Genomic DNA, 26,751 nt, shown 5'->3' with positions numbered 1-26,751 from the left:
AATTCCCTAGGTCTTCAGGACACTATCCTGGTTCTCATCTATCAACACCTTAATGGTGCGTACACACTAGACGATATGCTCCATGAGCGATATCGTTTAGTGTGTCCCTGGCAGGGTGTGCTCAATGTCGTTCATGACATTGAGCACACCCGCTGAATGATATAATTAACGATATCATTCAGCGCCGGGCTCTCTCCCCCATTCCATAATATGCAGCAATCTGACGACATAGTCAGGTTGGCCTGCATGTTAACCCGATGAACGATGATGACAAACGACCCGCGGGAACGCGCGTCGCCGTTATTGTTCATCGTTTTTGTGTTAAAAATGGACGATAAAGTGGACGACTGAACGATAACGATATCGTTAAGTCGTCCACTTTAATCGCCCAGTGTGTACACACCATTAGTGTTTGTTTTTCTGGATCACCTCCATTCTCTCTATCAGCTACAGTGCCACAAAGCTCAGGGCTAGGTCCTTCGCTCACCTCAAGGAAAACTTCAAATGACACCCACATTTTTAACGAATATGCGTCAAATTACGTATAAAATTTGCAAAATATTAATGCAGCATAAATTCAAAATTTGGTTTTAACTGCTGTTAAATATAGAAAATATAATACAAACCTACATACATAAGCAAGTCATATGCATGTAATAATATATTGACAGACTAATGAGTGGCTAGTAAACAAATGTTAATCTTTGGGCAATATTACACATACTCACACTGAATTCACAAGCAGACCAAGCCAACTATATTATTAGTACTACTACAAAGGAGAGCAGGTATATTACAGTGCAAATCCTGCCAGGTTTGCATTAGCTGATAGGGGATCATTTAAGCAGCCTTCTAGTACTAGGCGTTTAGTTCCCAAAACTGCAGTGAACATATGAAAGCAGAAGAGTCTAATGACGAGACAACCACAAATTTGGTCATTTTAATTAAATAATTGATGATCATTACATGTTAAAGCAGTGCTCGACAAATCCCGGGGGCCAGGTCACCATGGCTACTAGATTTGCAATGAGGGAGGAAGCAGATCCTCATCAGCTCTTGCGGAGATTCGTGCCTATAGTATTGTGGCGTTCATATCATGCACAGGAGTGCATGTGCAGAGTGTCGCCTGCGGTGACTGCTGTGCCTGTGTCCGTCCCGGCCTGCGCTGACAACTCCTCTCCATCCTGGCCTGCTCTGATCCCTGTTGTCTGTCCCAGTCTACGCTGATCCTCCTGTACGTCCCGGCTGTCTACTGTCTCCGGCTGCATAGAGCTCTCTCCGGTAATAGGGTCTATGCGTGGCCAGGGATTGTGGAGCGGCTTCAGAGGGATAGTGGTGTGACCAAGAGGGGAGTGGGGTTTTGTTGTACATCCTGGCACCATTATTTTATGTGAGATGTGGTCCGTTATTACTTAAGGGTGGGGGGTGGAGCAGGGGAGCTGTGCAGAGCAGTCAGGGGGGCCTCCATTTTACTGTATCCATTCTACTGCGACCATTTTGTGGTCTAGTATAGTGTGTATAACCATGGCATAACACCACAGAGCTGTGCTCCTCAATCACTCCTGTAATTTTTTTTTTTTTGAGGGGGGGTGGGGGGTGGTCTGGCTCCTACACTTTCATCCGGGCACCTAGATTTTCGAAAAATTTGTCAAACCGTGTTAAAGAATTTTTATGAGATAGCTAAAGGGTTGGTTACGGGATCCAGACGGTCAGGGTGCTAACAGTCAGAATCCCGACAGCGGCATCTTGATAGATTTTGGCAAGAAATTTAACCCTTACCCTAACCGTCCTCCTAATCAACCCTCCCGCAGCCTAACCCTGTCAGGATTGAGACCGTTTGGGAAGCAGCTGTCGGTATTGTGACAGTCAGCATCCTGACTACATCCCATAGGAAGTCTTTTGACTTAGACCAAAGTCTTCTACTGCCAGACAGACTACATTTATTATAGAGCATTAAAGAAATATATCAGTTCCCTCGTTCCAGTATATTCAACTCCATCCACTGCAGACATAGGTATAATAGGATCTTAGCAAATAAAGTTGTGACCATAAAGGGAACACTTTACCAATACACAGCAGACATCTACTGTAAGCTGATAGCAGAACAGCCAGCACACGCAGCAGCACAGCACATGTAAGTAATCTCAGGTTCTGACAAGAAATGGGAATGTATACATGTATATCTGAGATTACCATTAGCAGCTCAGAACCTGATAAATAAGCAGTAGCCACTCACTCGCTCATGTTGAGGGTCAATGTGATGTCCTCATCTTTTGAGAAAAGCAGGATTAAGAAGTGATAACGGGTTTGCCCCTGCTTAATTGGAGGATCCAGACTGATCTGTAATATTAAAAAAAGAAGGTCTCAGTGTCAGAATTTTACAGTAACTTTCACATATTGTTTTGTCTCCTAATTGTATGCATTTCAAAAAAACAAACAAAACATCCAGTGAAGATATCCGGATACCAGGTATCTCTTACTACTTTGAAACCAGAAAACCCAGCATGACACGCTTACAGGCATCCTCGTAATTCTACAATAGGTGTAAAGCCTCAGGATTTCTTTGCAAAATGCCCAAGACTGAAGAGCATGCACTTAAGGAAAAATCATCAGCCAAAAAGGAAACTGGTAATCATTTTTTTCTATTAACTAGTACATACAACAAAAAAAATAAGCATTAAGTTATTACAAAATAAAAAAATAACGCCAGACTTATTGGGTAATACGCTCTTAAATGTGTAAACAGTGTCTCCCTGGACATTGGAGTGACTTGTGTATTATGTGACATTCTAAAGAAGGAAAAGCTGTAAATATACACTTTTAACTATTAAGTTGGACCTAAATGCAGTTTACAATATCTGTAACAAACCAATGTTGGCACACAGGGTGTAGTAACATACCGTACAAATGTAACATCTTGTACATACTACTGTGCTGAAAGAACCAATGTACACACACACACGTGTGCGCTTGTTGTACTAATGGAGCTAGGATTTATATACTGAAACTTTAAAAACTGTTGTTCCCAACACATGTTCTTTATGCTAAAAAGAGATTCTTCTCACTCAGGTAAGGGGGTGGGGGTGGGGGGGGGGGGTTTGGGGTCTATCAAAGCTTGGCGACCAGCCAATCAGCTCCCAACTGTCATTTTTCAAAAAACCTATAAAATGGCAGTAGGACACTGGTTGGTATGTTATCTCTCCCCAAACTTTGATACATCTACCCCTAAGACCATTAAGAAACAAGAATAGTTTAATACAGTGGTTCACAAACTGCCATAACAGTCCAGGTTTTAAGGATCTCCATGTTTGAGCACAGGTGACTTAATTAGTACCTCAGTCAATTATTTAACCATCTGGGCTCAAGCATGGATATCCTTAAAACCTGTATTGTATAGGCGGAGTTTGGGAACCTCTGGTTTAACAGATACCCAACCAACAGTCAAGAACTAGCAGTGATGATTAACAAATTCTAACATAGTGGTCATTAAACAGGGAGGCATAGGGAAATATTTAGTTTTATAGGAAAATCGAAGTGACATTACTGAAAAGCCAACGTTCCTTACCACAAAGAACATCTGTCTTTGGTCCTTGTGCGGCAGCAGGAAGAGACGCAGTACAGTTGTGTACGGTATTTTATAGTCAAAGGTTTTCCCGTGCAGGTGTAGGAAGGAGGGGTATATGCGAATGTCATAACGACCACGTGGAGTAAGGCATTGCAGCTCACGGAATATGCAAACTGCGTCACCTGTCGCCTGGATCACATCGGCCTTAGATAGGACATTTTGAGCAAAAGCCTTAAGAGAAGAGAAGGAGAATATAAATCCAAATCGATCAGCATAGAATCTGCAAGTACCTAAAAGTACAAACGTGTGACTTCAGACAGGGAACCCAAGTACACGTTATTAAATTGGAGAGGAGCACAGTTTGAACAAGCGGTCAGGTAGGCTGAAGATTTATGAAAGACCGGTAATGTTAAGAAATACACAGAAAAGTTCACACACTGTATCCAGCAAAAAAAATATTCTATTTGTACATAAACTGCAGAATGTTAGTTACACATATTACAAATATATAATGAGCTAATTTATGGCGCGTCTGACAAGGGTGAACCGAACTGTAAACGATGACAGTGCCCGGGTCACATATAGAAGCGCTAATTTAGTGACCAACTCGTTGCCATTTATAAATAAACATATGATCATGTAAATATCCTTTGGAATGAAAATCTGAATATCACAGGAGAGGCAGCAAAATGTGGTACTTCATTAGGGAAACATATGCTAAAAGGGCCAAGGATAAAAATCAAGCGAACATGTAAAATGCAAGAAATTACCTCCACTGCATCCCCTCCATCATCCTGTGTTGGAGGGACATAGAAGCGTATTTCCATGAGCGACACCTCCGAGTCGTCATTCTGGTGAAATTCCAGCGTTACCTCATTCTTCCCAGTGGTGCACTGAGACACGTTACTGAGAGGGAGCTCAAACGCCGGCTGATCTCCCAAATCGAATGAGAGCAGCTGTCCTAGAAAGCAAAGCAAACCAAAAATAATACTGCAAACCAAAATACCAAATATCGTCACGTATTTTCCAGCAAAGATTACTGGGGAAAATTGGCAAAAATGTTAGGAACTGTGGGGCCGATTCAGCAGTGTATGCAAGTGCAATGCTGAACGCAGATTCCCGAATATTGGGAATCTGCGAGTGTGCAGAACGGGTCCCGCATAATTGCACGCAGCCCCTTTGATGCCGCTGCATGATTGACAGGCAGAGGCATTTAAGGGGCGGTGCGGGGTCGGCCTGCGCGTCCGCCCCATTTTCTGGGAGTGGCAAGGCCAGGAACTGCATCGACTGACAGTTTCCTGGCCTCACAAGTCGGCCAGCCTGAGTAAGCTGAGGCTCTCAGCTGGTTGTCGGCCTGGGCCCGTCGACCATCTCATCCCAGCCTGCGACTTCGGTTGCAGTGCTGGGATCACATATGCAGCAGGGGGCATCATACACCTCCTGCTGCATTTGCATATTAGCAAAGACAGAATTGCAAAGCTGCCTGTGTGCATACATCATATATAGCCTGCGTGCAGCTTTGCAATGCCATCCGAAGCTGAATCACCCCCTGTGATCGCAGTTATGGGATTTTAACTTTCATTTGAAGTTTTATGGAACAGAGAAGAAACATAAATAAGAATGTTACTTAATATTTACTCTCCAGCCATAATATCCTTTCCTAGAAACCAGAGTAAAATAGAGCTACGCTTCACCCTCTAGTGGTGATAGATCCCCAGAGGCACAGCCCCTACCCACCAGAGTCCATTGGTCCTTAATGCCCCACCCTCCCTCCTTATACATAAATATACATTCTGTTTACTATAAAATAGCTGATGCCATGCTTCACTACATAACAAAATTATAAAGATTCCTGTAGTTCCCTAAAGATAATCCAATATCATGAGCAAGTCATTAAACTATACTGAACTTATTCCTTAAGGAAAATAAATAATTTATAGTTTAATCCCAGATTTAGAGAATTATCAAATGTAAAGAAAAACAGAAACTAATACATTGAATGTATTTCAGGATGGCCATATCTGGGGAAAAAATTTGAGTTACACAGTGACATCTTATTTAAATTCTCTGAATAGATCTAATCTTAATTTGAGGTTGTGAACTACAATTTGCTCAGGTAGTTATATAGCTGGGTACACACGTAAAGATTTTCTATCCAACTAGTTGATTGGCTGGAATGAAAACAAATGACAATCAGCAATTTTCTCCCAAACGCCGGAAAATGGACAAAAAACAGGATTTTGGTACTTATCGTTAAATCCATTTCTCCGATTCCACAGGGGACACTGGAGCTTCATGACAGTGGGGTATAGACGGTGGGTTGAGTTGAGCCTGGCACTTTAAAAATCTACAAGTGTGACTGGCTCCTCCCCCTCTATGCCCCATCAACCCCAGTTTTAAAGAACTGAGCCCGAGAGGAGACGGAGAACAGACTGAAGAACAGAGAAGGAGAACACACTGCAAGAACACAGCAGGCTGCAGTGATAAACAGTCACACAATAAAACAGACAAAACTGCAACAGAACTGAAGCAGAACAAACAACTGAGAACAGGCAAGAAGCACTGGGTGGGCGTCCAGTGTCCCCTGTGGAATCGGAGAAATGGATTTAACGGTAAGTACCAAAATCCTGTTTTCTCCTTCATCCACTAGGGGACACTGGAGCTTCATGACAGTGGGGACGTCCCAAAGCTACCCTCCTGGGGGGGAGAGTGCTGAACGCCCTGCAAGACACTACGACCAAAATTTGAAGCAGAAGCCGCAAAACTGTCAAATCTGTAGAAACGTACAAAAGTATGAACCGAAGACCACGTCGCTGCCCTACAAAGCTGTGAAGCCGAGACACCTCTACGTGCCGCCCAAGAAGTACCCACAGAGCGCGTAGAATGCGCAGAAATGGATACCGGCGGTGGTCGAGCAGAAGCAACATATGCCTGACGAATAGTCAGACGAATCCACCTGGCCAAAGTTTGTTTAGACGCCGGCCAGCCACGCCGATTAGCATCATAAAGGACGAATAGAGCCTCTGATTTACGTAGCCCCTCAGTACGGGACACATAAATGCGAAGTGCCCGAACCACATCCAAGGAGTGAGAATCCCCAGAAGAGTCCGACAACGCTGGCACTACAATCGGCTGATTCAGATGAAAACCCGAGACCACCTTGGGCAAAAAGGAAGGCCGGGTACGAAGTTCCGCCCGATCTTCGTGAAAAATCAAGTAAGGGGAACGGCAGGACAAGGCTCCAAGTTCCGACACACGTCTGGCCGAAGCCAGGGCCAATAAAAGGATCATCTTCCAAGTCAAATACTTCAATTCCACCTCCTGCAAAGGCTCAAAGGTGGATGACTGAAGAAAAGATAAAACAAGATTCAGGTCCCAAGGAGCCGTGGGTGGCACAAAGGGGGGCTGAATTCTAAGAACCCCTTGAAAAAAGGTCTGAACCTCCGGAATCAGAGCTAGGCGACGCTGGAAAAAAATAGAAAGAGCAGAAATCTGCACTTTAAGCGATCCCAAGCGTAACCCCGCATCGAGGCCTTTTTGAAGAAAAAGAAGAAGACGTGGTAAATGAAAAGAGGAAGTGGAGGATCCACGACCTTCACACCAGGAGATATAAGCCCTCCAAATGCGATGATAATGCGCTGATGTTACCGGTTTTCTAGCCCTAAGCATGGTAGGAATGACCGACCTAGGAACTCCATGGCTTCTTAGGATGGCGGTCTCAATAGCCACGCCGTTAAACGAAGCCACCGTAAATCCGGGTACACACATGGACCCTGTTGTAGAAGGTCCGATCGTAGCGGAAGATGCCAAGGTTCGTCTGCCAGAAGGAATAAAAGATCGGAGTACCAAACCCGACGAGGCCAATCCGGAGCCACTAGGATGACGGTGGACGACTCTCGTTTGATCCGCTTGAGAATCCGAGGGAGGAGCGGAAACGGTGGGAACAGGTATACAAGGCTGTACGGCCAAGGGATCAGTAAAGCATCCGCTCCCACCGCTGCCGGATCCATGGTCCTGGAGCAGTAAAGGGGTAGTTGATGATTTATCCGAGATGCCATCAGGTCTATCTGTGGCTTCCCCCATCTGCAAACCAGTTGATGAAAGACCTCGGGATGAAGGGACCACTCCCCGGGATGAAGATCCTGACGACTGAGGTAGTCCGCTTCCCAGTTGTCGACCCCCGGAATAAACACTGCTGAAATGACCTCTACGTGTCTTTCTGCCCACAGAAGGATGCGACTGGCTTCTCTCATTGCCATCCGACTGCGGGTTCCCCCTTGGCGATTTATGTATGCCACTGCCGTGGCGTTGTCTGATTGTATCCGAACCGGAAGTCCTCGTAACAGAGGAGCAGCCTGTATCAAAGCTCTGTAGACTGCCCGCAGTTCGAGAACATTGATTGGTAAGAGGGACTCCTGCTGCGACCAAAGCCCCTGGAAGTGATTGTCCAGAACCACCGCTCCCCATCCGCGGAGGCTGGCGTCCGTGGTGACCAAGGTCCAATTCCAAATTCCGAAGCGGCGACCCGCTAACAGATGCTCCGTCCGAAGCCACCAGAGCAAGGATATGCGGGTCCGGGGAGACAGACGCACCAGCCGATGCATCTGTAGGTGGGACCCGGACCACTGAGACAGAAGATCCAGTTGCAATATTCTGGAGTGAAATCTGCCGAATTGGATGGCCTCGAAGGAAGCCACCATTTTCCCCAGGAGACGGATGCAAAGATGCACAGATACTTTCCTGGGTCTGAGCACTAGACGAACCAGCTCCTGTATGGCTATGGCCTTGTCCCTTGGCAAGAATATACAAAGCAGAACAGTGTCTAGAATCATTCCTAGGAACTGAAGTCTCTGGGACGGCATCAACTGAGACTTCTGGAAGTTCACAATCCATCCATGTTGAATGAGAATCTGATGTGTAAGGGACACTTGGTGTAAAAGGACTTCTGCCGTCGGAGCCTTGATGAGTAAATCGTCTAGGTACGGAACTATCGTCACCCCCCGAGAGCGCAAGTGAGACACCATGACGGCCATCACTTTGGTGAATACCCTGGGAGCTGACGAGAGACCGAATGGCAGGGCCTGAAACTGGAAATGAGCTTCCCTGATGGCAAATCTGAGGAAAGCCTGGTGAGGAACCCAAATTGGGACATGCAGATAGGCGTCCTTGATATCCATCGACACCAGAAACTCTTCTGCCTCTAGTCCTGCAATGACAGAATGGAGAGATTCCATCTTGAACCTGTGAAATGAAAGATACTGGTTCAATGATTTCAGATTCAGAATGGGTCTGACTGACCCATCTGGTTTCGGAACCACAAAAAGGTTTGAGTAAAACCCTTGTTGCCTTTGTGCAGTGGGAACCGCCACAAGGACCTCGGCCAGCAAAAGTTTCTCGATCGCTTGACGCAAAATTAGTTGCTTCAAGGGATCGACGGGCAAACCTGTTGTAAAATAACGCCGAGGAGGAGTGAAAGCGAACTCGATCTTGTACCCCTGAGATACCAGATTTCGAACCCAAGTGTCTGGAGAAGTCCGTCTCCAAACCTCCGAGAAACGCTGGAGGCGTGCCCCCACCTTCGGATTTCCGAGATGGGATGGGAGCCCGTCATGCCACAGGCTTGTCTGCTGGCTTGGGATCTGGACGGCGGCCAATATTTGCTTGACGTCCTCTAGTACGGCCTCCTCGCCCCGCTGAAGACGAACCTCGCGATCGTCCCTGAAATCTTGCCGATGCTCGAAAGGAACGTAAGGAAGGTCCCCTAAACGAGCGACGCGGAGGAGGTGCTGATGAAGGTAGAAAAGTACTCTTACCTCCAGTGGCCAGCGAAATCCATTTGTCCAGCTCTGGACCAAATAAAATATCGCCTGTGAAAGGAAGAGCTTCCACTGCTCTTTTTGACTCCGCATCCGCTTGCCAGGCACGAAAGCAAAAGTGCCCGGCGAGCAGAGACCGCCGAAGCAGAAATCCTAGCGCCTACCTGGCCGATATCTCTGGAGGCGTCTCCTAAGTATACAGCAGACTCCTGAATATGTTCTGCCAAGGTAATCAGATCTGCTCGCGGAGTGCTGGATCTAAGACCCTCAGTCAATTGTTCCGCCCACTTTTCCACAGCCTTGTTGACCCAAGATCCTACCAAGGCCGGGTGGAGAAGCTGCTCCTGCGGCCGTATAAATGGATTTCAAAGTGGTTTCTAATCTCCGCTCTGAGGTTTCCTTCAATGTAGTAGCTCCTGGAACAGGTAACGTGGTCTTCTTTGACAACCGAGAAACCGAAGAATCCACAGGTGGCGGGGTCTCCCACCTCTTCCTATTTTCCGCAGGAAATGGGTAAAGAGAGAAGAAACGCTTAGGAATCTGGAATTTACGGTCCGGATTCTGCCAGGCTGCCGTCATCTGTTCATCCAACTGGAGAGAAACAGGGAATGTGACGGCCATCTTCTGTGACCTGGCAAATAAGGAGTCTTCTAACGATTCTGGAGCTTCCTGGCCAGAAATCTTAAGAACTTCCCTTACCGCTAGAATGAGTGCGTCAATACCTTGCAATGCCTCAGGTTCTTGTGAGCAAGTCTCTACGTCTGATTCGTCCAGCATCTCCCCTTCCTCCTGAGACGAGTGATCCGCTGCCGAATCCTCATCCGACTGGAGAACCGCCGGAAGAGCCCTCTTTTTAGATGAGCGACTTACCGTAGCTTCAGGAGCTTTAGACGCAGAACCCATCACTTGAGCAAGGCTATTCACCGAGCGGACTAAATTCTGAGCCCACGCTGGTTCTGCTAGAAAAGAAGGGTGAGATGTGCCAGGTAGATCTCTGGCAGACTCCCGTTCCCTACGGGAAGCGGCTAATTCAGAAGAAAGGTCCGCCATGACCCCGGCCAAACTATTTATGAAGGAGGGAGTGACAGACTGCGTGTTAGCACTGTCTGCTTCACATGTCTCGCACAGGGAAGACCCTTCGGAGCGAGCATGGGTAAACTTCTTCCTGCACTTAGTGCAGGCAAACAGCTTTTGTGATGCAGTTTTTTCTGTCCTGGATGTCATCATGTACTCACAGACAAGCACCACATACAATTCAGGAATGCAGAAGAAGTATAGGGAGAAGCAGAATTACAATAATAATGCTACTCAAGTATGGGAGCAGACAGAGCAATAAGGGAGGAGCAGAATTTCAATAATAATGCTACTCAAATTGCATGCAGAGCAGTATAAGAGGAGCAGAATTTCAAGAAAATGCAACTCAGTAACAGGGGCAGACAGGCATATAAGGGAGGAGCAATCAATAGGACCAGAAAGTAGTTAAAACCACCCTCTGTATTTACAGACCCCCTGTAGATGCTCTCATCTGCTCCTCTCCCCCTCCGCTCAGTGCCTGCAGTCTGAGGCGCCACTCCCGTTCAGAGCGCGCCAAACTAGCCCAGGCAGTGAAGGAGGAAGAGGAGGAGGGACCCATAAGCTCCTCCCCTAATGGCCGCCGCTTTGTATGCGCGTGGCATACACTTATACAGTGGGACGTTCTGTCCCCGCACTAACAGCGGGGGCAAGCGGCACGACCGCCGCCAGTGATAACCGTGCCGGTGCCTTTTACACAAGCACCGGCACGCAGAGGCAGGACCGCTGTGAGCGCGCCTACCTAACAGCCAGCGCCGGTGTTCTATCACAACACCAGCGTGGCAACTGACAGCGGGGGCTGACAGCCGCGCGCTGTTTTCAGACCCAGCAGTTATTTTCACCTCTCCTGCTAGTCAGGAGAGGTGTGTTACTCACCGGGCTGCTGCGGCCAGAGCGCTGGGCAGTGAGGGGAGAGCGGGGACCCGGACACAAGTCCGTGGTAGCTGTGGCGGGCCCCGCTGAGTCTGATGACTCCTAACTGCCTAAAGCAGCCTCCCCTCCATAGGGTGACCGGACACAGGCTGCAGTAGCCGTGTGGTCCCCTCTCTGGCGGCTCCCACGATGCAGGCAGACTGTCACAGCTAACAGTCTGCCTGTCCTCTTGTGATTTTGATTCTTTCTATATAAAATTAATATAAGGGCTGGAGACAGCCCCTGTGCACCGGCTCTACTCGGGCACATTCTAAAAACTGGGGTTGATGGGGCATAGAGGGGGAGGAGCCAGTCACACTTGTAGATTTTTAAAGTGCCAGGCTCAACTCAACCCACCGTCTATACCCCACTGTCATGAAGCTCCAGTGTCCCCTAGTGGATGAAGGAGAAACTATTGTTTGAACAAATTGTTTAGATCAAACATTTAACAAATTTGTCTGAACGACCATTTTCATCTGTTTTCTGGCATTTAGGAGCAAATTACTGATCATCATTTACTCCCATAAGTTACCAGATTTTCATTCCAACCAATCAACTAGTTGGATGGTTGGACAGAAAAGCTTTACGTGTGTATGCAGCTTAACTGAGACAGGCACCTGTGGCTCAGTATTGGTGAGTGGTTTCAACACTTATACCTACAGTACATCCTTGGAACAATTAGATGGTCATAAAATACACTTTTTAAAGGTAGTCGTGCACTGTGCAATTATCACCTGACCGGGCCGATAATTGCACAATGTATAGCTGCAACTGAGCACCAATTGGTATGTGAGGGCATTGAAAACTTTCCAGCATGCCAGAAAGATTTGATAACTTGTACTTGGATAATCCATCAGACACAGACCAAATATCTGACATTTTTTTTATCAAAGTCAGATATATTGGTGTGTGTCTGTCTGATGTTGATTTTTATTTGACAGTATATGGACACATTTACTAATGTAAAAACACTCACCCAGGACCTGCTAAGAACTGGTATGCTAAGCAGAGCAGTTATATTACTGACTTGCCTGAAAAGGGGATAGGTTTAAGCATGGAATATAACTACTTTCAGAGATCATATCATTCCAGTACCTGTACCAGAAGCATTTCCTGCAAGTTATATAATGTGAGAAGGTTGCCTAGTGATACTGTATATGCTTTAAGAGCTTGCAGTAAATGGGCACTTTCTACATTTTATATTGGTTTGTATTAGTACCAGGTCAGAGGTCACAGAATTTCTCTGTAATGCTTTTCTTCTGCCTATAATCTTATCTCCAAAAGTCTGTCTCATGGGAATAGTAGAGGAATTGATCCCTGGGAAATATGAAAATTGCTGTTACTCAGTACCAGAAAATCATTAGCATGTTAAAGGAAATTATCCTTTTCCCCAACACTAAAGAAATGGAATAAAAGTTAATTAGCTCTTTGCTGCCCATGTATAAAATGACATATAGGAGACTTTAACTGACATGCTTTCCATTATCAACACTGCAGGTAATATGGAATATCATGACCTCAAACTAGAGTACTGTTACAGTCTGTGTCACCAAGGGGCTAATCTGGGATGCATGTGTGTGAATGGACAATATACTATATTGTGAAGACAAAACATGTTTCTATTTAATAATAATTAAATAAAAAAAAGTGAGAGCAAATATACAAACGCCTTGCATAGCATTAGAGGTTGACTACACTTGAAATATTTTTTGATCCTATTCAAGCTCCCTTTAACCACTTTACCAGTGTGGTAGCATTAGATGGGACCGCCACCAGCCTTCTTTAGACACGGTCGCATCTCATGCAACCACAGCCTCCCCTTCGTCAGCTGGGATTATGAGGAAATCAGTAGTGCATATGTGCAGAACAGATATCCTCCTCCTGCACATTAGTCCTTTGATGTACCGTTCTGTGAACACAGACATCACATGCCCTATGTGCGCCCCAGAATGCCATGTTCCCACCGGAGCACTGTCGGCGGGGCTGATGTGTGATCATCAGCACCTTGCTCAAAGTTCAGCATGGCAAAGAGACAAAAGACATCAATGCCCCTAGGGGTGAGGAATAACAAGAGATATGGTAAGAACTTACCTTTGTTATCTCTGTTTCTACGAAGTCCATAGGGTCCACAGGGTTGACCTTGGGGTATAGGTTGGGAACCAAATCCGGGCACCACGCAGTTAAAGCTTTTAGCTCCCAGGATGCACTTGGGTCCACTCTCCCTATAACCCCACCCCCCAGCCAGAGGCACCTCAGTTTGTAAGTAGCCAAAGGCCGGAGGAGGAGAAAAAAAAGAGAGAAAACTGGAACACTCTATAACCATACTCACAGAAATGGGAGACGGAAAACGGTGACCAGTCACACAGCCCATTTGAAGCCAGGTGCGTCAGGGCGGGCGCCCTGTGGACCCTATGGACTTCGTAGAAACAGAGATAACAAAGGTAAGTTCTTACCATATCTCTTGTTTTCTACTTCAGGGTCCATAGGGGGTCCACAGGGTTGACCTTGGGGATGTCCCAAAGCAGTTCAACCAAGGGAGGGGACGCTCCTGTGCTGAGAGGAGAATCCGCCGCCAAAAAGGAAGCATCCTGAGAGGCAAAGGAAAACAATGCCTAGAACCTTAAAAAGGTGTGGACAGAAGACCGTGTGGCCACCTAGCAAGGCAAAGCAGCCAAGGCGCCACAGCGAGCCACCCACGAGGGTTTCATGGCCCGAGAAAAAACAAGCAGCAACAACAGAAAGGCCTACCCATGGGTAGGCCCCTGAAGAAGACATACGAGGCCGTCCAGCCAACATATGGCCATAGGCCGGCCATCCTTTCCTGTTAAAACTAGAAATCTCAGACCACCAATAAGGAGTCCGATTTCCTTCAGGAACTTGAATGGATCACATAAATCCACAGAGGCCGGACCACAGTCAGTGAGGCCACACCAGCAAAGAGGACTGGGGACTGAATGGCCGCACCATAAGCTCCTGAATAATATGGAACCTGAAAATCACTAAGAAGAAACACAGGGTGAGAGCAACTCACACCCTGACAAGATGAGAACGCTCCCAATTCCGACACTCACCTGGTTGATATAAACTCCCTGATAGAAAGAGAAAGCCAAAGCAATAGACCATGTAATGGCTATCACAACCAGCGGTTCCATTAACTTTCCCCGGAGTTAACAAAGAACCACTCCTAACTCCCAAAGAGTCCCTAGGGAGGACAAATGGAGGCATAATCCAGAAAACACTCCAAAGGATGAACTGGATATCAGAGCGGAGCAATTCCATAACCTAATCATACTGACAGTGTAGAGATCTGCACTGTCAGGAAGGCCAGGCCGAGGGTGAAACCCAAACCAGCCGGAAGGAATGCCAGAATATCTGGAAATCCTGGACACCAGAGGATCGTATCGATAGGTATAATACCATAAGAAAGATGGCTGCCACAGTTTGTGGTAGGTCCCAGCAAAAGCCGATCCATGTGCCCCAATCATTCCAACGATGACAAAGCCATGGAAGCCATAAGACCACTGTAGGGACGTAGTCAAAGACAAACGACCCAGGTCCAAGGCAAACCCCAGGACCCTGAGACAACAGGTCTGGGTAGTGAAGCATCAGGAATGGAGTATCGATGGAGAGACTCCGAAAAACCAAGTACCCCTGACATCTGGGGCAATCAGGAGCCACCAGCAGGATAGCATCTCTGTCTCGATTGAAACACTTCCCTCGAGGAATAATGGAGACTGGAGAACACAGGTACGCAAATTGGAAGAACCCCTTCACCGACAAAGAGTCACTGAAGGTTGCTTCAGAATCCCCAGAGTTGGACTGTAACACCATAGTGTGATAGAGTCAGAAGGCCATGAGTGTCACCTCAGGAGGGCCCCCCCCCCCCCTGCTCACCAGGAGATGAAACCTCTCTTGGGGAAGAGACTAGTCCCCGGGATGCACGTCGTAACGGCTGAGGACTCCCGCTTCCCAATGGAGAGCACCTGAAATGAACACTGTCGAGGTGGTCGGGAGGAGACCCTCAGACAATGTCCGATGTATGACATACCTGACATTGCCACCCAACGAGCAGTATTGCTAAAAAGGAAGCTACTGTTCTGACCCTGTCGGACTGAACTTTTTCAGGTTCACCGGGAAACAAGGGCTATGCCAGAGTGAAGGCCCAAGACAGGCTAAAGTTCCAACAAGTTAATTGACAGCGTGGAATCGACAGACATCCAATTGCACTGAAATGGATGCGAACCAGACACTGTCCTTAGCAAAGAATACCCTGGACGAGATGGTCATAGTCACCCGAAAAGGGACAGACTTGCCTCCGGGGAGAGCAGCATCATTTGAACAGTGATCAGACAGAAAAAATAAAAACTTGTTCCATCTGGAGATAAGCCAATTATGGAAAGGCCTGGAATGGAACTAAGCCCATTCCACCCTTCCAAAGGCAGACACTGAATAGTGGACCATGCCTCCCAGAGTGCAAAGACATATGTCGACTGCGCAGACATCCATGTACTCCTAATGGAAGAGTGGAGATGCCGTCTTACGCCAGAAGAATTCTCAGATTCTGAGAATCCAGCAGGGCTCCTAGGTGAAGAATACCCAGAGAGGGATGCAGGGAGGACTTTTTCCCCATTGATTAAACTTCTGCACCCTGAAGAAGCCACAGTCAACCTGACCCGGCTGTAAAGTACCCCGGTGATCCTGCTAAGAGCAGGAGGCCATCCAGGTACAGGAGCATTGGGATATACTGAACAGAAGAACTGTCAGAAAATCCAAAACGCTGGTAAACCCCTGTGGGGCTGAGAACAGTCCCAACAGGCAGAGCCCGAAAACCGTAAGTGCTGTGATACAGCAAACCTCAGTCCATGCTGAGGCAAGGTCTCTGTAAGTGCCCGTAGGCACGCGTCCTGTATATCCAGTGATACCATAAAGTCCCCAGGTTCCAAACATAGTATGATGGAGCATAGGGATTGCCTCCTGAGCCCAGGTAGCTTTAGGAACTGGTTCAGGGAATTGAGACAGAGAATAGGCCAAAGAGGACCATTCAGCCACCGCACCAGAAAGAAAGCAGAACAACCAGTCCCTCGCTGAGAAAGTGGGGATGGCCCAATTAGCTCCGCTTACCCCCACAACTGTATAGCTTTCTGGATTCGTAAGGCCCTGTTCGGGTCCGAATAAGGGCCTGCGTACCATCACATGGAAATAGGCCGCCTGAGCAAAGAGAGGGCGTACCCTCCTACCCACGTAGCCGTGGCAACTAGACCCTAGTACCGGGCGAACTGAGAAAATCGCCATCTCCCAGTGGTAGGCCTGTCTCGTCATGCTGAAGATATATCCGTAGGTTCAGAAGCAGGATCGGCTGGCAGTCCAGGCCTGCTCGGTTGAAGAAACAGACCTTTAGGCTGACCCAGAGGACAAAAAGACTTAATAGACTTAGTCTGAGGCCCTGTAGTGGGCATAGCTGAAGGCGGGAAATTTGTACTGCCACTGTCAAGGTCAGGACCCAACAAGATCTACCCTATAGATGGTATCTGCACCTCTGCATTCCCAGAGCGCAGCCATAGGGTATTACGGAGGATACCGTCGCAGCCGGAACTCTGAAAGTTAGGAGACTGGTATCCAATATAGGCATGTCCACCTATGACAACTGCATATATTACATGAGCGACCAAATACATTTGAACCCCAGACGTGTTGGTGGGGAAAAAACATTACAAATGCATCAGCTCAGTATGCAATAGTATTAACCAACTATGCTATAGCCATGGTAGGATGGGTAACAACCCCTGAAAGCGAGTATACTGATTTCAGGCAGAGTTACCACCTACGGATCAGAAGAATCCGACCACGCAGGAATGGGATGCATAGTAACGTCTGTAATCTGACGAGTAACACGCCCATCCACCCCATGAGGGGCTCGTGATGACCCTCAGGGAATTTGGGACAGGAGGCCAAACACTGTTGTAATACCTCATAACTGACAACAGCCAGAGTCCCGCCATGCGATCCCCCCGCTAGTCAGCAACAGGGAACCAGAAGGCACGCAATACTGAGGGTGTATGATACAGGTGCAGGTCAACATTCACTCTAACCAGAATGGACCTGCCACCAGCCCAAAGCAGGGATAATAATACTTGAAATAGGCTTCCCCCCGTGTAAGAGGGAAAGAGCCTTAAACAGTATCCAGTTCACGCAGAGCCAACTGGGAAGTAACCACAGGGCGTCAACCACGCCAATTTGCGTTTCGTAGAAAACGACACCACCCAGGGTGGCCGTGGGAATCCCTGCAAGGGGAATGACAGACTATGGTGGCACCAGGGGGATTTCATATACTGCGAAAAACCCCTGCAGGGAGCGATAGTCTGTGTCACAGGGGAAGAGTGCAAGAAACTGCGAGATACCCTGAGATGAAAAGGGCAGTATGGTGAAGTAACCCCAAGTGAGGTACAACAATGGGGCCCACCCGGCGATCCGCAATTGAGAGGATCCCGAGAAAACAAACCTCCCAAGGGGGTCGTGAAAGGGGCCGGCACCAGATGACGCCACACACAGAACCCTTTATGAAACAAATCCTCTGCACTAACACCTGCAGCACATGACTTGCAGGATAGCAAAAATGGGTGCAGTATAACGCTCTATCTCCTGGTCAAACATATCTAACCAATCTTGGCGGAAATATCAAGCAGTGCTATACTGGTCCTGACTGATGCTAAAATTAGCCGCAGGGACCCATTTTCAGCGTATGCAACACACAGTTCCAACGAAAATGTGGCAACGTGCAGCACGCAACAGTATGTGACAAACCTCACAAATATCAACGAGTATATAAATGTGAGGTCTCAGAACCACCCTAAGTACAGCTGTATTAGGGCAGATAAGGAAAGGGATAGATATACACTGACAGGTGAGAGAATTAAATACAGACAGTCAGCACTAGCATAAGTCACATACAATGCAGATATGCACATATATACATAAACATGTCATATAATATACTGCACTATTACACTGCATTCAACTTACCCAGATTCAGTGTCTGGGAAGGCTACAGCGCTGTGTACACTGACCTGATGGTGAGGTACGCAGGGGGACTGGACTCACTGCCATCTCCGGAGCTCTGCTGCTGCGCCACAAGAAAATGGCCGCTGGAGACCTCAGAAGTAGCGTGGCCCGCGGAGGAAGCAGCTCAGCGACCCCAAACTATACATACTGAAAGGCGCGCTGAGCTGAGGGGAGGAGTCGCTGTAACAGGGAAAGCTTCCTCCCCTGGCCGGCTATTAACCTCCCGGGACGCCGGCTCCCAGCGCCGATCAGTAAGTCCCTGGTGGTCTAGTGGACACACGGGGTATGGGGGGCCCGCCGCCACTGCCGGCGCCTCCGGTCTGTCCCCGGAGACCGGAGGCACAGGACTGCATATTAAATGCGCGGATCACCGCAAGCGGTGATCCGCGACCTTACCTGCTCCCCGTAGATCCGGCAGCAGTCCTGGGCGCCCGCAGAGTCCGGCTAGTACAGACTCTGGGGTCCTGCTGAGATCCCCAGATCTGTACTGGCGTCTCAGCGCCGGCGGGGTGACGGAGCGGCAGCTTAGACGTCCTATGGACAATCCGACGCTGCCACTCTGAAAGTCCAAAGTAAAAATAAAAAAACTCTGTACTTAGAAAAAATAAAGCTATGGGGCTGCTAATCAGCTCCCCACTGCACTAAACGGTGACCCGACTCCGGCCGGGCACAACTTAAACTGAGGTGCCTCTGGCTGGGGGTGGGGTTATAGGGAGAGTGGACCCAAGTGCATCCTGGGAGCTAAAAGCTTTAACTGCGTGGTGCCCGGATTTGGTTCCCAACCTATACCCCAAGGTCAACCCTGTGGACCCCCTATGGACCCTGAAGTAGAAAACAACTCAGTGGACTGCGAGACATGTCCATAGGGTGGTGCTGGACATTCACTAGGTGTATTTATTTTATTTTTTTTATAAAATATTAAATATACATTTTTTTATTAGTTAAATTATATCTAAGAGGTTTTTTTTTTTTTTTAAATATGTCAGCCAAGTGGATATAATACATGACGGATATAATAGGCTTCAACCATACAGTACCTATGACCACAAGGCTGCCTTATGAAAGCTACTATATTCCCAAATTACCCATGATAACCCTGGATTACAAGAACGCACTATATTCTGTGAGTAGAATATGCTACAGTAAGAGTTTTAACATTATAGCCATCCAGGAAAGTGTGCCAATTAATAATAGCACTTTTACTCTATATTCCCGGGACTGACACGGTATTTAGAACACTGTACCAAACCGGCTCAGACCTGGGACAGCTTCCCTTCAGACATGCGTGCAGTGGAACTGGCCTGCCAGTGCTTGGAGATGATCTTCTGGAAATCACCATCCTGTAAACAGGACCAGAGTCGGACGACCAGGGTTACCCGGTTACACTGTGCAGTGTTACACAGGTCGTTCCTGTGTTAAACCCTGCAAACCGCCCAGGTTGGAATGCCGGGTCGCTCGAGCCAGGAATCCAACCCTGGCCCCTTTTACACCCATCAGCAACCCGGATTAATTCAGCAATAACTAAAGTTTTAGCTGTTGTGTAAGAGTGGTATTAGAGAATGAAGTGGAGATAAAAAATTAACATTACAGATAAAATGAATAGCTGTGACAGGTCAAAGAAACACACCTCCAAACCTGGCACTGCCCCAGTTCCATCCTTTCACACAGAGGTCCTTTTCTACCAGATCCACACGGAAGTGAGCCTTGAAGTAATCAGACAGCTTATCATACTCCTGTACAAACAAACATAACTGATCAGTTACACTTGAAATGAAAGTCTCATTCTGTTACTCAAATACATTAGATACTAACGCATGACAGGAATTCCATGACAAAGGAAATGTTTTACCGGCTGACATGCCAACAAATAAATGAGGCGAATTAAGGCTGATTGCTGTCAATGGGGTTGACAGATTAAAGTTTTTGATTGTGGAAATGGTAAAAGCTTTTAGAAAAGCACAGAAACCTATACAAGTTTATACAAAACTAATTTGTGATAAAGAGTACAGTTCAACAAAAAAAAATAATAATAATTTTAGCCTCTCATTTCACAAAAAATACACCATCAGCTATGCTGGTTTCAAATTTGTCATGGCGATACAGTGTTCTCAATGCTTTATACCTATACCTGACAAATTAATACTTTGACTAAAATGAGTAACATTGGTCCGTGTCACTGAATGTCTTTCTGCTATTTCATCTTGAATGGCATCTCGCCACCTCAAGCTTAAATATTTCCAAAATATAATTAATTCTATTTCCACCGACCAATAATAGTTACCAACCTGAGCCCTCTATCGCTGTTGATAACTGGACAATCCACCCTACCCCACAAGCTCGCTGCCTAAGTGTCAACCTTGACTATGAACTGTCCTTTGTTCCTCACATTCAATCGATCTTAAAATCATGTTACATACATCTAAAAAACAGCCAAAATTCAACCAAATCTTACACAACACTGCAAAAACTAATTCATGCACTCATTATTTCCTGCATTGACTATTGCAATAGTCTCCATACTGGTCTTCCCAAAAACAGGATCTCACCACTAGAATTCATTATGAATGCAGCTGCAAGGCTGATCTTCCTCACCAAACGTTCATCGTCTCCTGCTCAGCTCTGTCAGTCCCTCCACTGGTTACCAGTTTTCTACCATACTCAATACAAAATACTTTAACTTACACATAAGGCTATTAACCAAACCTCACCTACATACAACTCTTCACTTATCTCAAAATGTCCCCCAAGGCTGAAATCCAGATAAAATATCCTGTATTTGGTCGTCTCTCCGGATTGCCTCCTACCATGGGGTAATCTCTCCTGCCTGCTTTGTGGGAGACTCTCCGCTGGATACATTCCGGTATTCTCCTCAGTGATCGGTGAAGCTGGGCCCTCCTCTATACCATGACCGGGTGGATTCTGTCCTGACTCCCGCGAATACCTACAGGAGTGGTGTTTACCTACTGGATATCTACTTACCTTCGGCGGTGTCTCCTGGACTGTTGCTGTCGCTTCCCGCTGTTGATTTCTCCATGGTTGCAGATTGTCAGCTCCGGCCTTTGGTACGCCTGGGACGAGGTTCGCCGCCATTTTGTTGCTGGGATCCTTCTGGCTGCTTTCTCGATATCCTTGCGTTGCTGATGCTTCTTGGTATGCAGACTGGATGATCGGCTGGCTTGTCTGTCCTAACGCTAGTAAAGCTCTGCCTGATGCCTCCTATCTCCTGATATTTACTTTCCTGGATTTGTCCTGGACTCAGGCCTGTTGGTTTGGTAACTGTTGTGGAGGAATCACCCACCCATCAGCTCAGTTGTGATCAGCTCATTGTTTTCCAAATATTCTGCTATTTGATATCCTGGATTTATCCTTGATTTATGCTCTACATATATATTTTGGATATATCCGTGATTGTTTATTTCAAGAATGGACTATTCTTTATATCAGATCCCTCGGGCAATTGAAATATCTACTCAGTAGATTCTCAGTAAATTTGACTACTTACAAATGGATACCATGATTCCCTGTTCTGCTCCTTGCTTGATATCTGATGGGGCTGAGATGGAGGTGCCTAAGTCTCCTGTTCCTGCTGTCCTCATATCCTCTCCGAAAGATGGTATTCTGGACTTATTTTCTCCAGTGGCTGCGGACCTGCCTGTATTTGTCAACTACTTTGCGTATGGGGGTGTTGGGCTTACAATGGTTTTCCACAATATTCTATTAGATGTGCTGAGATTCCAAGATTTGAAACTCAAATATTTTACAAGTCTTTCTATTTGTTTCCGATTAGAATGGGACAGGGCCACTTTTCTGTTTTTATTTGGCAAGAGGTTGAGGCTTGGCCAGACTAACATTATAGTCTATATAATCCTGATTGTTTTACATTTGAATATCCTGTTTCAAGTATTTTGTATGGGGGGAGCTCCAGATTTATTTTTTATAGCGGGAGAGCTGAGTTGGCCTAGCTTAAAGTCATTAATCTATTGCCCTAGTTATTTCTATTGTTCTATTATCTTGTATTAGGGACAGAGGGGCGGGGGTGGTTTAGTTTCTTTGGTAGCTAGTGTAGATTGAGAGGGTGGGAAGTTTTGGGAATCCAAGTGTGCCTGGGTTGGGGTTAGGTCATACAGGGTAGGGGGTTATTTTGACATTTTATTTTATATATATATATATATATATATATATATATATATTATTTTGCATTATAGTGTGCGGTTGTTCTCCATGTCCCACTCTTTTTCTTATATTGGTTCCAGATACGGGTATCCAAATGGCGCCTTCGGGTACTTGCTTTATCCAATTATTTGGTGGGGATTGTAATTATATCCTGTTTGATCATATATAGGTTTCAATATATTGATATGATATATGCCATTAAAAATGCCGCATTTACTTGTCTTTTTTTGTCTACCACATTTATGCGGTATTTTTGTTATGTATGTTTCTACGCTTTTAAAATCAATAAAAAATATTGAATAAAAAAAATAAAATAATAATATCTCCCAACCCAACGTCTCTGTTCAGCACAAAATCTGCGTCTCTCACCCACACGCATTACTTGCTCCCATTCACGGTTACAGGACTTTTTTTCAGGCTGCACTCACTCTGTTGAATGCCCAATAAGAACGCACAATAAGACTCTCCTCTAGTGTCCAAACCATCAAGCGTTCCCTGAAAACTCACCTATTCAGACAAGCTCATCAGATTCCAGAACCGTCCACATAACCTGCATGGCTTCCATATCTATATTACATCCCCTCAAACAATTTTCTTTATTTCACATCCTCCTGACCTTTGCCCAGCAGTCCTGTGTTACTGGATCATACAACCCAACTAGACCCTTTGCAATCTGGCTGCATCAATTTGCAGTATTGTAGCACCTATCCTTGTGTATCAATGCCTATTTCCCTATAGATTGTAAGCTTGCGAGCAGGGCTTTCCTACCTCTATAGCTGCATACACACCATCGTCAGCGGCAGGCCCGGCCGGGGTGCCTGGCATCGGCACTTGAACGAGAGGGAATCTGACTAAGATTAATGGGCCTATACACTAGCGACGGATCGCTCCATTCCCGAGATGTAGGATCGGTGAAATCCAACATGTTGGATTTCAATGATTTGCCAATCACTATCAAAATATGATCGTGATGTGCAAATCAGTGACATTTAATGTGTATAACTTCACCGATCCTCCAACGGATTGATGAGTGGCAATTCTGATCCCATTGCAGGACTCGGCAATCCGTCAGATAGTGTATGGGGGCCTTTACATGATGTGCTTTCACGCTAGTCTGTAGCAGGTGAAGTTGGACTCTTAATGTGTACTTTTTTTTTTTATTCCTAATGACACCTCAACGGTCACCAATAAACGTTACAATGTGTAGAGATGAGGAATCACGTTAAGCTAATGCCTAATACAGCTAAACGGACCACAAATACGTGTCTAAAAAGTCTTCAATACCAAATAGCATTTGGTCTTGAATAAACCCATGAAAATTAAGCCAGATGAGCTCAACTGGACTATGTGTGCTCTGTCATCACGCAAATTCTCTAACAGGACCTTATAGCTCAGACTGTTTGAACTGAGGGCCTGATTCAGACCCGCTCGCTAGGATGCGTTCGCTCGCAGCCAGCCGGCTTGCATTCTGTGCATGCGTACGCATCGCAGTGCGCAAACTAGTCCATGCGATCACAAAGCACTCGCTGTGTATAGACACCTTGCTTGAATGAGTGACAAGAGAAGCAGTTTGTAGGTGGTAACAGGGGTTGGTCGATGAAAACGGAATGGTGGTGGTGCAAACGCAGGCGTGCCTGAACGTCCCAATGCCGTTTCAGAGGCGTGCATAATTAAGACGCAGCGTCATAGTACATGTCACTTGGCTGAATTTTATACTGAAGCGCTCGCAGTAGGGTATGGTCAACCACAAGTGCTGCGTTCGCTTCCGATGGTACTCGATGTTACCGATGGTTGCATACACATCCTGGAGATGACGTGCATGAGTGGGCGTCTTAAGACAGGCTGGTGGGCGTCTGCATACACAGCGCGATCACACGCCAAGACATAGTGGGCATCCTAATGCCTTGCCGAGCGATCTCGGATTTTCATACATTCGCTGCTTGCGAACGCATCTAGTGAGCGGGTCTGATTCGAGCTCTGAGCTCCAAGCAGTCAGATCTGACCAACACGGCCCCATCTCTCAGTATATGTACAGGGTTAGTGCAATAGAGCAACAACCAGCGCTGTATAAAGGAAAAAGATGGACGGTGCAATAACACAATTTATTGGTTATTGCACCGATGGTGTGGGTGATTGCCACACCATCGCATGGTAAACCAAGTGCCCATCTATTACAGACAATATATATATCCACAGCCAATACTTCTGCGTCCTGGATGCTAAAAGGACTGTGAGGGTGAATGTCATACCACCGCATGGTAAATTAAGTGCTCACTAACCATCTATTTTTTCAAGTTGGGATGAATAGGAGTTTGTCCTAGGTCCAGTCATTCATTACAGGCATAGACTTTTACTCCGTTCATATCATGGACTTTTTATATTGACATCATTTATACAATTGTTGGTTTTAATAAATTGTGTTATATTGTGTTATTGCACCGTCCATCTTTTTCCTTTATACAGCGCTGGTTGTTGCTCTATTGTATTCTTTTTATTTTAGGGATTGACTACCCCTTTATACCAGCTGCATTGTGACAGCGCGTCCTATTTTGTTATAGAGTCAGTGCAATGAATGGTAAAAGTGAAACCTGATGCTTCCATAAAACAACCGTTCACACTAGGGGGTATATTTACTAAAGTGAGAGTTTTTAGAAGTAGAGATGTTGCCCATAGCAACCAGATTCTAGCTATTATCTTCTACCAGGTGCTAGTTATATGTTAGACAGAAACTGATTGGTTGCTATGGACAACATCTCAATTACTAAAAACACTCACTTTAGTAAATATACTCCTTAGTCTTATACACGACTACAACACAAACCATATGCTACAAACACGGTAGATAAAATAAAATAAACAAACCCAGTGTACTTACTGCTTCCCTGAAACCATCATATTTGTAAACGTGGCCTGTACTCGTTAACAGCTTGATGCCATAACCCAGGGCAACGCGTCGCCACACGCCCTCTGACAGGTCAGCGGCAGCAATGTTCTCTACTTTCCCCGTCTTGCTATTCTTGTACATGAGGCCAGTCTTCGATAAACGCAGGCGTCCATCATTCTATGGCAGGAGGAATTGTCAGAGCAGAGTTATAATAAAGCAACAAATATACAGTATATATTTTTTTTCAATGCGTACAACAGGCCTGGCCAACCCGTGGCTCCCCAACTGTTGTGAAACTACAAGTCCCAGCATGCCCTGCTACAGTTTTGCTATTAGGGAATGCTAAAACTGTTGCAAGGCATGCTGGGACCTGTAGTTTCACAACAGCTGGAAAGCCACAGGTTGGCCAGGCCTGGCTTACAATAACAAAATGATAGTGAATGTATTGATGCACATAATAGAACATAAGAAAGTGACCCACGTAAGTGACAGAGAGCTTAGCAAAGCTACTGCTGTAAAATGAAGCAGCTAGTGAGATGTGCCTGCAGTGCACTATAACATACTACGTACATGTAAATCAGCACACATGACACATCCCAAACAAAGCAAAACGTGGGGACAGCTATCAAAAAAGTGGCCAGACTAGTAGCTACAGAACATCATTACCGGCTATTAGCCCTATAAGCCACCACTGTACATAGAGACCAGCACAATGGAACCCGCACATAGAGCCAGGGCAGCACTATGTGTTCCCAACACACACACAGAATCCGTCTCTCACCATTGACCCCTTCACCTCCTGGTAAATGTCATTAAACTCCAACGTGTCGGCCATGATGTCACGTGTCACCCCGGGTGCCGGTGCTCCCGCTCTTCCCGCCAGGGAACAACACTCAGCAACCGGAAGTCACAGTGTGACACTTTCCGCCAGCTCTCACAGTGCCCATTGCTTCCGTGACGTCACGACAGTCTCGGAGGACATAAAAAAAACGTCGCACGCCGGAGAGACGTGTCGCCGCCAACTGCGGGGCCGCGGCCATTTTGTTGGTTGTAAAGCGTACTTAAAGTTTCATAATCTGAAGGAGGTATCCGTATACAAATTAGCCACTGCTACCGTCCTTTCTCTTTTTAAAATATATTTAGTAAATATTTAGCGTCTGGACTTGATTTGTATTGGGCACAGCTTCATGAAAAACAAATAATCATGGGTAACAGCTGCCAACTGTCCCTGACCTCAAGATTTTTCTTCGCCATCGATGGCAGAAACGTGG

The 26,751-nt window shown here is 46.3% G+C and overlaps 1 protein-coding gene across 2 annotated transcripts in view; it reads right to left on the bottom strand.

Moving 5' to 3' along the window:
• SSRP1 (structure specific recognition protein 1) overlaps nt 1-26,445 on the bottom strand; it is a 43,872-nt gene extending 17,427 nt beyond the window's left edge. The window contains exons 1-6 of one of the 2 annotated variants that reach the window (XM_088473468.1): nt 26,262-26,445; nt 25,472-25,657; nt 20,051-20,156; nt 4,336-4,526; nt 3,566-3,796; nt 2,237-2,340 (exon numbers count right to left, since the gene is read on the bottom strand). In XM_088473468.1, the coding sequence (XP_088329594.1) occupies nt 2,237-2,340; nt 3,566-3,796; nt 4,336-4,526; nt 20,051-20,156; nt 25,472-25,657; nt 26,262-26,315 (872 nt within the window). In that variant the 5' untranslated portion in view covers nt 26,316-26,445. Of the gene's footprint in view, nt 1-2,236; nt 2,341-3,565; nt 3,797-4,335; nt 4,527-20,050; nt 20,157-25,471; nt 25,658-26,146; nt 26,227-26,261 lie in introns of those variants that run through there. The other variant, XM_088473469.1, reaches the window with a different exon arrangement.
• Nucleotides 26,446-26,751: the final 306 nt, after the last annotated feature.

This window comes from Taudactylus pleione, unplaced genomic scaffold (genome assembly GCF_031769625.1).
Source record: "Taudactylus pleione unplaced genomic scaffold, aTauple2 ptg000136l, whole genome shotgun sequence".
Classification (NCBI taxonomy): domain Eukaryota; kingdom Metazoa; phylum Chordata; class Amphibia; order Anura; family Myobatrachidae; genus Taudactylus; species Taudactylus pleione.
Note: the sequence above shows the minus strand (reverse complement) of the source record. Positions and strands in the feature narration are given on the sequence as shown.